This window comes from Tasmannia lanceolata, unplaced genomic scaffold, assembly GCF_043159265.1.
Source record: "Tasmannia lanceolata isolate RefF3 unplaced genomic scaffold, GAP_Taslan_0.1 ptg000015l, whole genome shotgun sequence".
NCBI classification, from domain to species: domain Eukaryota; kingdom Viridiplantae; phylum Streptophyta; class Magnoliopsida; order Canellales; family Winteraceae; genus Tasmannia; species Tasmannia lanceolata.
The window spans coordinates 41,158,993-41,171,649 of NW_027518692.1; the positions used below are offsets into that span (position 1 = coordinate 41,158,993).

A 12,657-nucleotide genomic window follows, 5' to 3' on the forward strand; every position below is an offset into this window, starting at 1 on the left:
CCTGTTCATTGCCTTTTGTCACATTTTTTATTTTAGATTTCATCTCTCGAAGATATCAAAGAGGATATGGTGCCTCATTGCATAGTCTCCAATGAATGTAAGAGAGCCCTCAATTGCCCATATTGTAATTGTTCATTTATAACTTTAATCCATTTATTGTTCTCAATTATAAGAATGCAATGAATTAATTGTTTATTGTTGTTGAAATGCTTCCAATGTGGAGATTGAGTGCACTGGTATCAATCATTCTCGAATCCTTTAAAAGTTAAGTAATATCAATATTTTTGGTTTGTATGGTTTTTTACAAATTATGTTTATTAATGATTTGCTCTAATATCTACTCTTTTGGATGTTTTGCAGGTGAAGATAGTCTCTGGTTGGAATTTCTTGCACACTAGCTTTAACTTTAAAAGTTAAGGATTGCTTCAATCTATTGAAGTTAAGAATAAATTTGATTTGGGATGTTTGTATATGTGTTGTATAAGAAGGTCCCTTCTTATTAAATCTCATTAAAACTAAAACATTTTTCTTTCTTCTATTTTCTCAGACTATTATCCAAAGTTTACATTGATTCTCCCCCTCTGTCTCTCTTGGCACTTCTTCTGCAACTTGCACAGGTGTGTAAAGTTGGACTTATTTTATTACTCTCCTTCATTTTTAAATGTTTTCTGGGCCTTTTGTTTGATGGGTATGTGGAGGTCAGCATCATGGAGTGATTTTATTTTGGTATTGTTCTCATTGAATTTGTCTTTCGGTTGCAAACTCAGTCCAGGAGATCGATCTATTATGATAAAATGTCGACATGAAATTTCTTGAGTTCGTCGAAGCCATTTACTAAATTGGTCAGAGTCCTTTTGAAATACCATCATACTTGTGGAACGTTCCTGCAGAAATTAGGTTTCTGTTCATGGGTGTCCTCTTACGATAGATCTGGAGTAAAATGACTCCAAAATGGGAAGGAACCACTTGAATAAAGAATGGATTATGAATGTTGTCACTCAAGTGGCCAAGGCACTAGTCGTAATTGGATGATCTAGCCTGTAGAATCGTGTGGTTGGTAGGTTGAAGAGTCTGGCCAGCAGCCCTTCCTAGTGCTTCTAGTAAGATTCCCACTGTGTAACCATATCCTTCGATGTGAGGAAGTCACTAATGGCAGAAAATGGTAACATTAGATGCCTGTATAAAAATCTTAACCTTGGTCCAAACAGCATCCATCTCTCCAGCACAGCTTGTATTGATTGCAATATTCAATACTGTACCTTACTCATCATGACTGCTGCTACCCTGGAAGGGATGAGTTACTGCTATTACAACCATCAAATTTTTTTTCTATTTTTTTAAAAATTGACAATTTCACTGATACTATGAAGATTACATTGGGGGCTAGGGTCCCTACTTGCATTACATAGAATCAATTAAGGGTGGCCAGGAGCATACTGCTAGGCTAGTAAAAACCAACTCGAAAGATATGTTTAGACTGTGGGAGCATACTCCTAGGCCGTGTAAAATTTCATTCTAGAAGGCTAGTATTTACATGGCCTCCTCTTTATCACAACTCGAAACACCATTCGGCCCATCTCTGCACTTACACTTGCATCCAATGACAGCGCCTTTGACTCCAACCCTCCTTTCAAATTCCTCAAGCAGTTCCACAGCTCCTGATTTCTTGCATCCCCCCAAACCTCAATCCTTTGCTCCACTACTCCCACCACCACGACTGTTGATACTATTACCACTACTACTAGTACTAGAGAAACTATTTCAATTGATTCTATTGTCTGTTGGGGTTTGATGGATGGTAGGCTTGGAATTGTTAATGGTAATTCAACCTCTGATGATGCTTGTGGTTGTTCTGTTGTGGGTTCTGCTATGGATTTTCTCCAACTTGCAGAGAGGGAAAGAGCAACGGCACCCATGAAAATGACATTCTCCAACTTCCAATTCTTTTGGAAGTTGCCTTGCCTTTGAGAGCATTTTTTTCTTAATATGCGGTTGCGTAGCCCCCTGATGGCCCGCCAGATCAACGGTCTCGATTAAGATGCACATATGCCACGTGTGCAGTGACGCATGTCATGTTTTCGTTTGTCAAGAGAGGCTATATACCTATCAAATAAAAGCAGTATAAAATGGAAATACCATTTTCCTTCACAGATGATCAACAGAGGGTGTACCTATCAAAAGTTCAAAACAGAGGTTTATTTGGTAAATGGGCGTGCATTGCTCACGCAGCCCAAAAGGATAGCGGGACCCACATGAATAGACGATCAAAAGCATTCATTTGGAGCGTACCTAAAAAAACGAGGGTCGTTGGATGATTCTAAACCCTTTGATTTGAGGACTGTCCAAAAATTGGAGCCACAAATAGAAGGTTAGGATCATCCTATGGGCCCTATTTTGGGGGAAGAGCCTCTCTTCGACTGGGCCCAAAAATGAATAGGATCATCCTATGGCCCCATTTTTGGGGCACAGCATTATCTACATCACGACCCAAAAATGTGCAATGGGGCCCATTTGTAGTTGTTTTCCGGCCTATCTACAACATGGTCCAGACATTTGTAGTAGTTTGCAGGGCAAATCCTTGCTTCACTAAAACCAAGATTGTACACAGAAGTGTTACCCGAGAGAAAAAACCCAAGAGAAGAAACCTTAAGAGGAAAAACCCAGACAAGGAACCAAGAAGAAACCCAAATGAGAAACCCACTTTCTCTCTCCCTCTTTCTCTCTCTGCCCTTGGGTAGCTGACACACCCAACCCTCTTGTTTTGCCACACCAACAAGAGAAGCCGACTCCTTTTATAAGCTTTACCAAAAATTTAAAAAGAAAGAGGTTGCCTTTTTAGCCTTCCCACTATTACTTGGGAGATAGGCAACTTTCCCAATAATCTCCCAGCCACTTGAAGATTTTCCGTTGATGTTGCCACTGGTCTGCCATCGTCGCAAAATCACCATTGGCCTTATGAAGTACCAGCTACACCCTCCTCGAATCATCCTGGTTCTGACTCCTCTCGATTCGATCAACATGACCAATGCACATGTATTTTTTATTTTTGAATAATGACTTATGTATTCATACCATGGAACTAATAGGGGGCCAGCAGTTCCACCAGAAATTACGTAGTACAAATTTTCGAGGAGCATACTCTACGTCCCAAAACAAAAACATAGAGATTGTGTACAAATTTCTTAAAACCCTAAGTAAAACTCGACCGTCTAAATTCCTTCTATAGCACCCCTTCAATCACTCATTGCACCAACATTAATGGGCCATCCATGAACCACCCTCCAACAACGTCCAAAAAACAGGAACAGTGAGACCAAGGAGTAATTGTGCCTTGAAGTATATCTAGGACCTAAAGCATTTTTTCACCCACCTTGGATAGAAACATCGCCGTGGGTAGAGATGGCTATCTTGGGGAAAAGAAATTCCCCAGAGCAACAAAGGACATAGTCCCTCAAGTATACTCGGAATACCTACTAACCATCATTGGCTTCTAAATAAAATTTACACGGGCTTCCAACCCTCACAAAACATCCGACCTTGCAACAACCAGATACACCCATCCAAACAAAAGATAAAGTCCAGGAACAACCTTCCCACAAAAAACGTCAGACCCACTTATTTACAAAAGAAGCCCCTCCTTCATTTACTGAGAGCTTTAAGCTCTTGGCTTCCATGGGTAGGGGTCTTCCTCTTCTTCTCCTCCGCATCTCTTTTCTCAATCTCAACAAACATTCTTTTCGTTTCTTCCACATCTTCCTTGTAATCTATGCCCAGCACATCACCCATTTTGATCGTCTCCTTGAATTCTTCCATATAGTCTTGGTCATCATCCTCCAAAGTTCCCTTTTCAACTTGTAACTCTGAGCCGCCTTTCTCAACATCCTTTTGTGTAACTTTCTTAGGGTCTCCTGACTCTCATTTTCTTCCTCTTCTGGGGATTGTTCAGGCCTTTGAAGACAGTCCTTAATGTATCCGCTAAGGTCCCTATCTAATGAATCTTGACAGAATAGACTCCATATCCGGAACCACTGGTCCATCCTCTTGTTGATGCTCCCAATCCCCAGTAGCCTCCTTAAGAGCAATACGTTCCTCCTGTTGATTCGATCTACACGGCCAATGCACATGTATAGCTGGCAAACCATTGACTCACGTAGTCAACCTTGGAGAGGGATCTCGATCAATCCTCCCCAACGTAGGTAGTGTCATCCTCTCATCATCGTCTGCATGGAAACCTCTGCCTGCACCAACTGCGAAAGAGACCATACGTTTGTGCACGCCACTACTTTGTTTCCAACTAACCATCGAGATCTTAGGAACACTAGTCACGATGTCCCTGACCAAAGGATATAACCTGTCACATTTCTCTCCTGTCATCAGAACCACACAGTCGCGTGTGATTTTCATGGCTCCACCTTCAACTGAATATCTACAACCCTTGGAGTCCAACCGGCCAAGATACACTAGATTCTTTCGCATATTTAGGACATAGCCACACCACTCAAAGTACGAATCATTCCATCGAACATCTTGATCTTCACTGTTTCAACTCCCGTGACATCATAAGTAAACCCATTACCCAAAGACACAAGACCTACCCTTATCTCCAAGAATGTATCAAAATATTCCCTCCTGGAGCATACATGAACAGAGCACCCTAAATCTAAAATCCACTCATCACGAGGAGAAATGTGATTACCTGGAGACTGGCAAGCACCCAACGTCTATCTACAAGTCTCAGAAGGGTGGCCTTTGCTACAACGTTCACATCAAGGGGCATTGGATTGAGGAAGTCCAGAATTTGTCTTCTTATTTCCTTGGTTCTGATTTCTCTGTTTCCCATGGCCTACCACGAGGCCCCCGATAAGGATTCTGCTTCCCTGCCTGTTGATTAGGGACGGGCCCCTAGAAGTCTGTCCACGTCGATGGTCATTATCACGAGCCCTCTTCTTTTGATTCTTAACAGTAAGTAATTTAGATTCCAAATTCTTGAGTTCCAGTTTCTTAGTTCGATCTACTAACTCATCATAAGTTTAAGGAGCAATGGATCCAGTGATCCCTTTATGCAAATACATTTCTAAGCCATGCTCAAATTTATACTTCTTAACTGCTTCATTTGGCACCAAGGCAGGAAAATGGTGTGCCAGTCTATCAAATTCAGCTTCATACTCTTTGAAAAAATACGGGGCTATAAGGGCTCATGCCATATAAAATCTCGATCATTTGGGTTTTTACGGGCACCCGCGGGTTTATTTAGCCCGGACCAGTTTTGATGGGACTCGTACAGGCCGGGTCAAATTTTAACTGGTCACTAATTTAGTGAAGACCCATACCTGGAAATTACGGGCGGGCCGGGTGGACCCACGGGCCCGGGTCACTTTTTGCCAGGTCTATTGTCAATGAATAGAAATACATGGGTTTCAATAACGAAAAATTAATATAAATTCTTTGCCCAAACGTTAATAAATGGGTTAGAAATAATAATATGTAATAATAATAATGGTGATTATAGTAGTAACCATTGATGCAGGTGCATTCCCGCTGCTATATTATTGCCCGATTTTTATGGAGAGTTTTGGATTACTAGATGAAAGAATTTGGAAAAATGGTACACTATGAAGTTGTAGCCCTTTGAAAGATGTTTCCAAGCAGTATAGGCACGCACAAATCGGACAAGTGGTTAGTCAGTTATAAATGTTTTAGTGGATTGTGTCAGTAAGTTCCTAGGGTAATTAATGTGTTTGTAAGTTATTAAGTTATTTATAAGTTTGTAAGTCCCTAAACTTGTTAGTGGGTTAGGTTGAATGTCTTTTCTCTTGTATTCATCTATTAAAAGTGCACCAAACATTTATAAAGGGGGTTTTGTTGAAGAAGAAAAAGTTTCTAAGTATTTTGGCAAGAATTTCACTTTATGTTCTTCCTCCACAACCCTAAGGATTGAGTTCATCGATCCGAATAGTATCAACAATGAACATCTTCGTCAAGTCTCATTGTTTTTGGTTGGCTCACTTTAGTGCTCAAAATGGAAAAAAAACGAGTTACATTATGCTCGCGTGGTGGGACCACTTTTTCAAGAACCAAAAATTATTCTCCATTGGATGATCCTTGCATTTCAAAAAAAAAAAAACTATGATGTAAACTGGGGGCACAAATAAGTTGAAATTTTTTTGGTGCACTTGCCGTTGTGGAAAATTTGGGCGCCTTCTTTGGAGCCTTCTCCCCTACACCATCATGTGACATATATAGAAGGAAAGGAATCTTAGAATCTTCAAGGAGAAAGGTCAAGGAAGGATAATCACAGATATCAAGGTTGACTTAATAGCGTGGGCAAAAGTGATCCCTGACGTAGGCCCATACTCACGGAAGAGATCATTAGAAATTAGGGGGATATCATATGGGAGAGAGAAATTAAGAGCTGTCCTCCTAGATGGGTTCCTCCTCCAGTTGGCGGAATTGGAGGGCTAGTTCGAGATTTGGATGGCAATATATGGATGTCTTTCTGAGGACCTATTGGAACATGCGATTCAAATGAGGCAGAGGCTAAAGCTTTGCGTTGGGGGTTAAAATGGTACCGGAGAAACCTCTCATACTCGCTTGTAGTCGAAGGAGACTCATCAATTGTCATTTCTTGGGTAAAATAAGAGGCCCCTAGCCCTTGGAAGTGGGCGAGTTTGATATCGGAGATCAGAGATTGCTGTTGGATCATTCGCCGGTCGTTCTCTCAGATGTTAAGATTGGCAAATGAGAGAGCCGACAAGCTTGCTAAAGAGGGGAGTGGAGAAGGTGGCTATGGAAATTATATTTGGTGATATTTACAGGGGTATTTTTGGGATGTAAAAATGGGAGGTAGTACTACCCATCTTGTCACCTGCCCACGTACATTACATGTTTCTGTATTACATTTGATAATAATAAAAGTTATCTTTATAAAAATAAAAATAAAAGTTGAAAAAAATAATGCTACAAAAACTTCCACAAATCAAGAGGTAAGGATTACAAGATCATTGTAAGCCCCAGTAGATGAATAGTTTAATTAGACCACCCTTCTATTTTTGCCCTCAAATATTTTTTCCTCACATGTATAAAAATAATCGACTTTTTGCTCTTTTAGATCTCATATATGAGATTTTAGAGTTTTTATACGGTGTAAGACCTTATAGTCCCCCTTTTTCCAAAAAAGTATTGTACGGAAACCACTAAAAGATGATACAAACCGTCCATGTGATGGGCCACAACGTAAATAGGTCATGCCCATAAAATCATTTCCCTAGGATGAGTCCAACCCTCCGATCTATAGAGGAACTGCATATTATGGAAACCTCTATAGATTAGAGGGCTAGGATCATCCCATGGAAATGATTTTGGGGGCACAACCTATTTACGTTGTGGCCCATCACATGGACAGTTTGAATCATGCAGTCCGGACAGTACTTTTTGAAGAAAAAAAAAGGCACTACAACAAATACATTTTATAGCAGCGGTCCCTTACCAGCGGTCTTGAAAACCGCTCCTATAAGTCAACATTTGCATGCGGTCTTCAATAAACCGCTGCTGTATATCGTTGAGATCCCACAGACTACGCGTTAAAAGCAAAAACAAATGTTTTGTTCCACGAAGAAAAAAATCGTGCCCTAACCTCCCGCCGTGCGAAACCCTCTTTCCCCTCCACTCCTTCGATTTCTCCACCATCATTCGACGATTTCTCTATCTCTCCAGCGATATCTCCATCTCTCCAGCGATTTCTCCATCTCTACAGCCATTTTTCCATCTCTCCATCAATTTCTCCGTGTTTCAATCGTCCAAAAAATAGGGTAAAACCATTCTTCTTCTTTTTTCTTATTATTTTCTCTTACTTTCTTTCTTTCTTTCTCACAGAGATTCCTTTGTATTCCATGCTCTGTTATGGCAATGATGAAATTGGGTAAGATTTTCATTTTTTTCTAGGGTTTTTTTTCTAGGGTTTGGGTTCTTTGTTTTGTGGCATTGTTTTTCCTTTCGTAATTTTTCAAAATAATTCTTGCAATCCAAACAAAGCCTTAGTTAGACATTTTTTCTATACCCTGGATTGTTCCATGGAGTTTTTTCTATAATTCGTTCCCTAATTGATGCAGGATCGTATGATCTGATTGCAGAGGCTTACACGATGTGGATGCACAATCCAAAGAGGGCCCACAAATAATATCATTTCAGCAATTACACTCGTATGGGAACTTGCCCAATTCAATGGAGCTGAAATCGGCAAGTGCATTTCTTCAATATATTAGAAATCAAGCTGCTGTTTTTTTCATTGTTAGAAATATAAAAGATTGCTAAAGGGAGGAATTATTGCTGCTATCACTTGCTATTCCAAGAAGACACCAGCTGTATTCTTGGACATGAGAGATAGAAGTTGCCCATCTTTACATTTTTAGTTTTAGCTTTAATTAGTTAGTTACTGTTTTTAACAATTCTTGCTATTTCTACTATCTTGCATGTCAAGGATTATTGAAAGAAGAGGTGAACGGAACAGTTTATAGTTTTTGGGGAGAGATATTAAATAAAGTTTTTTTTGTGAAGAATTTTTGCTCTCAACTGTTGGAGTTTCCTCCAAATCCGTGAAGTTTCCTCCAAATCCGTGAAGTGTTCTCAACCTTCACAACCCTTCTAGCTTTTTCTCTGTGTATTCTCTTCGCCATTAGAGTAGTTGTCTGACGCCCGCCATTACTAATTCTAAGCACCCTATTTAGATGTTCACATGAAAATAGTCCTGCAACATGGATTTTGCACTTAAGTGAACTGTTGCTCCATTGACAGTTAGAGGGATCATTTTATAATTGTCAGGTACATCCTCATCATTTTTCATATAGATTATGGTTCTGAACCCTAGTGCATTATTAAGTTTATTGTCTTACTTATGTTACAAAGGTTGTGCTGTTGTCCCATTTCGTTTCATATTTCCTTTAATTTGGGTTGCATTGCGTAAGTTTTGTCTTTTATTATGTGATGATTTTGTATTTGGATTCATAATTGGGTGAAATTATTTGGGCCTTGGTGTTAAACAATCAGTTTTTATGGATACTTGACTGTGTTAAATATTTAGGATAGTTTTGAGTGGCATTTGTGAGGTTTTCAGGTTTTTTGTAATTACATTTTGGATTTTGTGGATATTATTTCTTGAATTTATTGGGTTTGCCGGTTTCTATATCAGTCTTACTAAAAATGGTTTAATGAATTGAGGGATGTGCAAAGGTTGTTGAATGAGGGTTTTGACTTAGCGTCATATTCACTTTGAATTCTCAAGAAAGGGGGAATTGCGGGGGGGGATGTTCTTCCTTTTTCTTCATAGGTATTTGTAACTGATTATCTGTCATTTTAGGGTTTTTTTTTTTACAGGGATTATTTGTTACCGACTATTTGTTCAAGCATTTATAAGTGCATCCCTCTTAATTTAGTTATGTGTTTCTTCAATTCTATTTGAGCTCCATTATCCATCATGGCATAGTTTTTATATTCCTTTTCATTCCTCTGTTTTTTTGTTCCTTTGTTTGGGGTGGGGGTGGGAATGGTGATGGAGGTGGGTACTTGTACTAATATATGTATGTTGGGGGTCGGGGTAGAGGTGGGGAATTTTACGAGTACGTGTGTTGGGGTTGGTGGTGGAGGTGGGGACTTGTACTAGTATGTGTGTGCAGTGGTTAGTGGTTGGGGTGGGTACCTATAGTAGTATGTGTATGTTGGAGGTGGGTACTTGTACTAATATGTGTATGTCACTTCTTTCTTACTTTGTCGTTGATGAATGAAACATCCTGATACTCAACCTCTGATTCTCCATATATATGTAAGTTTTTTTCTCTCTTATGCTTTTCTTAGAGAACATATTGAATGAAGGTATTGAAGGAAGGTTTTCTTCAATACCTCCGATTCTCCATTAGTCCAAGGCTCGTTTGGATTATGGAGTTGGTGCTAGTGCTTATCAATATGGGGATGCTTATGGGGACAGGTCAATTTGATCTCTTTGAAGAGAATCTATGAGGTAATGAACATATGCTAATAGTAGTAGTGTTGGTGAACACGATATTGGATATGGTGAATGAAGGGCTTGTGGAAAAGAGGGGTACATTGATGAAGGCTATGAGCCGTCTAAAAAAAATTCTGGGTCATTAAACAAGATTGAAACATGGACCATCAAGAGACACCCGTGTATCAATTTTTGCAAAAACATGTCCCATGTTTGTGTCCCCTTCATATCTATATTTTATATCAATAATTCTAGTTGCTTTCACACTTCGCTACTTCCTATGGTGCTCTTGCATATGGGAACTGCCACGTCGCCTAGAATTTCAGCTACTTTTATACTCATGTGGTGGCCTCCGTATAAGAAATCCTCATGCAAAATCCATGGAGTTCAGAAGTGGTTTGTACCTCTACTTCAGAACACTAACTAGTGACAAGTTATAATTCTATCATAACATTAACAAGAAATGTTCTTTGCTGTAATATTGTGTGTTTTAGTGGGTGATCTGCTCAAATTTCTAATGACTGAATGAGCATTTAAAAGCATATTTTGACACGTCTTTGGGAATTAGATATTTTGAGAGGTATAATATTCAGATATTTGGAGTTTGTGAAGAATATATTGTGTGTGATTTTTTTTATTAATGCAGGTACAACACTATATCTGGAAAAATGTGGCGCGTCAAGTCTTGAGGATGCTGGCTACTGTTTTACACGATGCTGGTCTCTTGCTGTGATGGCTGTAAATAGTCTGGAATTAGAAGTTCTTACTGAAAACATTTACTTGATAAAGGGTAGGCTAACACATGTGGAAATTAGGAGGGTGGTGATGCTTTTATTCATGTCTAGAATGGTACCTGATGAATTGTATCAGTCAATCAGTAATCATTTTGTTCAGATCGCACCATGGAAACATTTCATTGAACCACTGCATGAGAACATGGAATCAGGATCCGGGCATATCTCTCTGGTCAGCAGCAAGCTCCAAGCTGCCTTGAAATGTACATTTAATATCAACTGGAAGGAAAAAGTTGGATGCATATCACCTCACTGTTATGTATATATTGCTGAACGACTTCTTTTTCTGGTATCTTCTTGCCAAGGTTACTTTTCTCACTTGCTCTTCTCTTCCTTTCTTTTACTTTTACTTGCTCTCTTTGCGAGCTTTCTGCCTCTCCTCACCTATAGCTTTTTATAAAGGGCTCTCTGTTTCTATATGGCTTTCTCTATGAAGTGCTCAACAGGCCTGCTTTCTTAATTTTTTTATTTTCTTATGTTACAATGATGTGAAAAAATTTCTGCCTATAATATTCATAATGTACATGTCTGACAATTTCTTTGGATTTATTTGGTGTGGTTTTATTTTTCAGGGATAACAATTCACATGCCTTATTACTTATTTGATATTCTTGAAGAGATTAGCTTACATTGTTGATGGGTTTTGAGGAGGCCATGTGGGTCGATAGTAGCTTGTCACTGATGAAGTATTGGATTTGGCCAGAGGTGTGGAATTGTCATTCAATCATGTTTTGTGTGACGCAAACAAGTTATTTATCATGCAGTCTGTCCTCCTCCTGAAATTATGTTGTCTTTTTTCTTTGTAAATAAAATTTTCATTTCTCAAGTGAAAACAAAGATATTAATTGTATGATGCGGTTATATTATGTTGTAGGATAATGTGTCTGATCAAAGTTGCATTCTCTCATTAGTGATCATGTTCTCTCTTCCCCTTCCATTTCATCTAATTGCCTTTTGACTTATGTTTCCCATTCTTCTGAGTTCAGGATTCTTAAGATGATGCAAATTGTGGCTCCTCACAAATCAGAGAAGGGGATGGTTCTGTTCAACTTTTGCAAGCTGCGGCAGTAGCTAACCACGCTCAAGCCATTGTTATAACTCTACTAGAGGAGCTCCACAACATTTTTTTGGTAAGTTTCCTGACCAATTCTAGAAAGTGGGAATTTAGGAAGTACTTTTATATGCTTATTTCTTATTGTCTATTCATTTTGATGGATTTGGTATTCAACAGTGCTAAAGGAATTTCCTTTGAGGTTTTGGGTGTTGCTGTAATATCGGAAAGCGTTCGACCAACAAGTTTTAGCTTTGTCTCCATCTACCATTGATGAAAAGTTAAGATCGCCTTTGATCTCCAAGGCCGGGCTGTTTTTAGAAGTTGATGGCATGGGCTTGATCACACATCAAAGAGAAAATCAAAGAGTTCAATCTAATCAGTTTAAGATTGGGGTTTCAGAAAAGCTAATAGATCAAGGTTTTTCAATCTAATCAGTAACATTTTTGGATGGATAAGTTTTAGTTTTTGTTTAATTTTGTGAATGTAATGTTTATGTGTGTAAAGGTACTATAGTCTAAAGCAGGTTATGTATTGTACACTTAAGCCAGATTCTGTATTATACCCTTATTTTGGGGATTTCTAGAATTATAATTTTTTTTTTAAATATCACTTTTAGCAGCGGTCCTAACCGCTGCTAAAAGATACAGTACTGTTGCTATATTGATGAACTTCAATGTCTGCAAACCAAATGTAGCAGCGGTTATGACCGCTGCTATATAGTAACATACAATAGCGGTCTTTTTAGCAGCGGTTATAACTGCTGCTAAAACATACAGCGACGAGATAATCAGTAGCGGTTGTGTAACCGCTGCTGC

The 12,657-nt window shown here is 39.0% G+C and overlaps 1 protein-coding gene and 1 long non-coding RNA gene across 2 annotated transcripts; both read left to right on the forward strand.

Annotated features, from left to right (window-relative positions):
• The first annotated feature begins 62 nt into the window (after window positions 1-62).
• On the forward strand, window positions 63-538 carry LOC143847341 (uncharacterized). Its single transcript, XR_013235018.1, has 2 exons — window positions 63-97; window positions 224-538. It is a non-coding gene; the product is annotated as an uncharacterized LOC143847341 (long non-coding RNA).
• Window positions 539-7,573: 7,035 nt separating this feature from the next.
• Window positions 7,574-12,427, forward strand: LOC143847289 (uncharacterized). The gene is made up of 6 exons (XM_077356073.1): window positions 7,574-7,808; window positions 8,130-8,235; window positions 10,641-11,093; window positions 11,361-11,493; window positions 11,775-11,918; window positions 12,020-12,427. Exons 3-4 carry the CDS (start codon window positions 10,727-10,729, stop codon window positions 11,423-11,425), a joined length of 432 nt encoding a protein of 143 aa, XP_077212188.1. The 5' UTR covers window positions 7,574-7,808; window positions 8,130-8,235; window positions 10,641-10,726; the 3' UTR covers window positions 11,426-11,493; window positions 11,775-11,918; window positions 12,020-12,427.
• The last annotated feature ends 230 nt before the right edge of the window (window positions 12,428-12,657 follow it).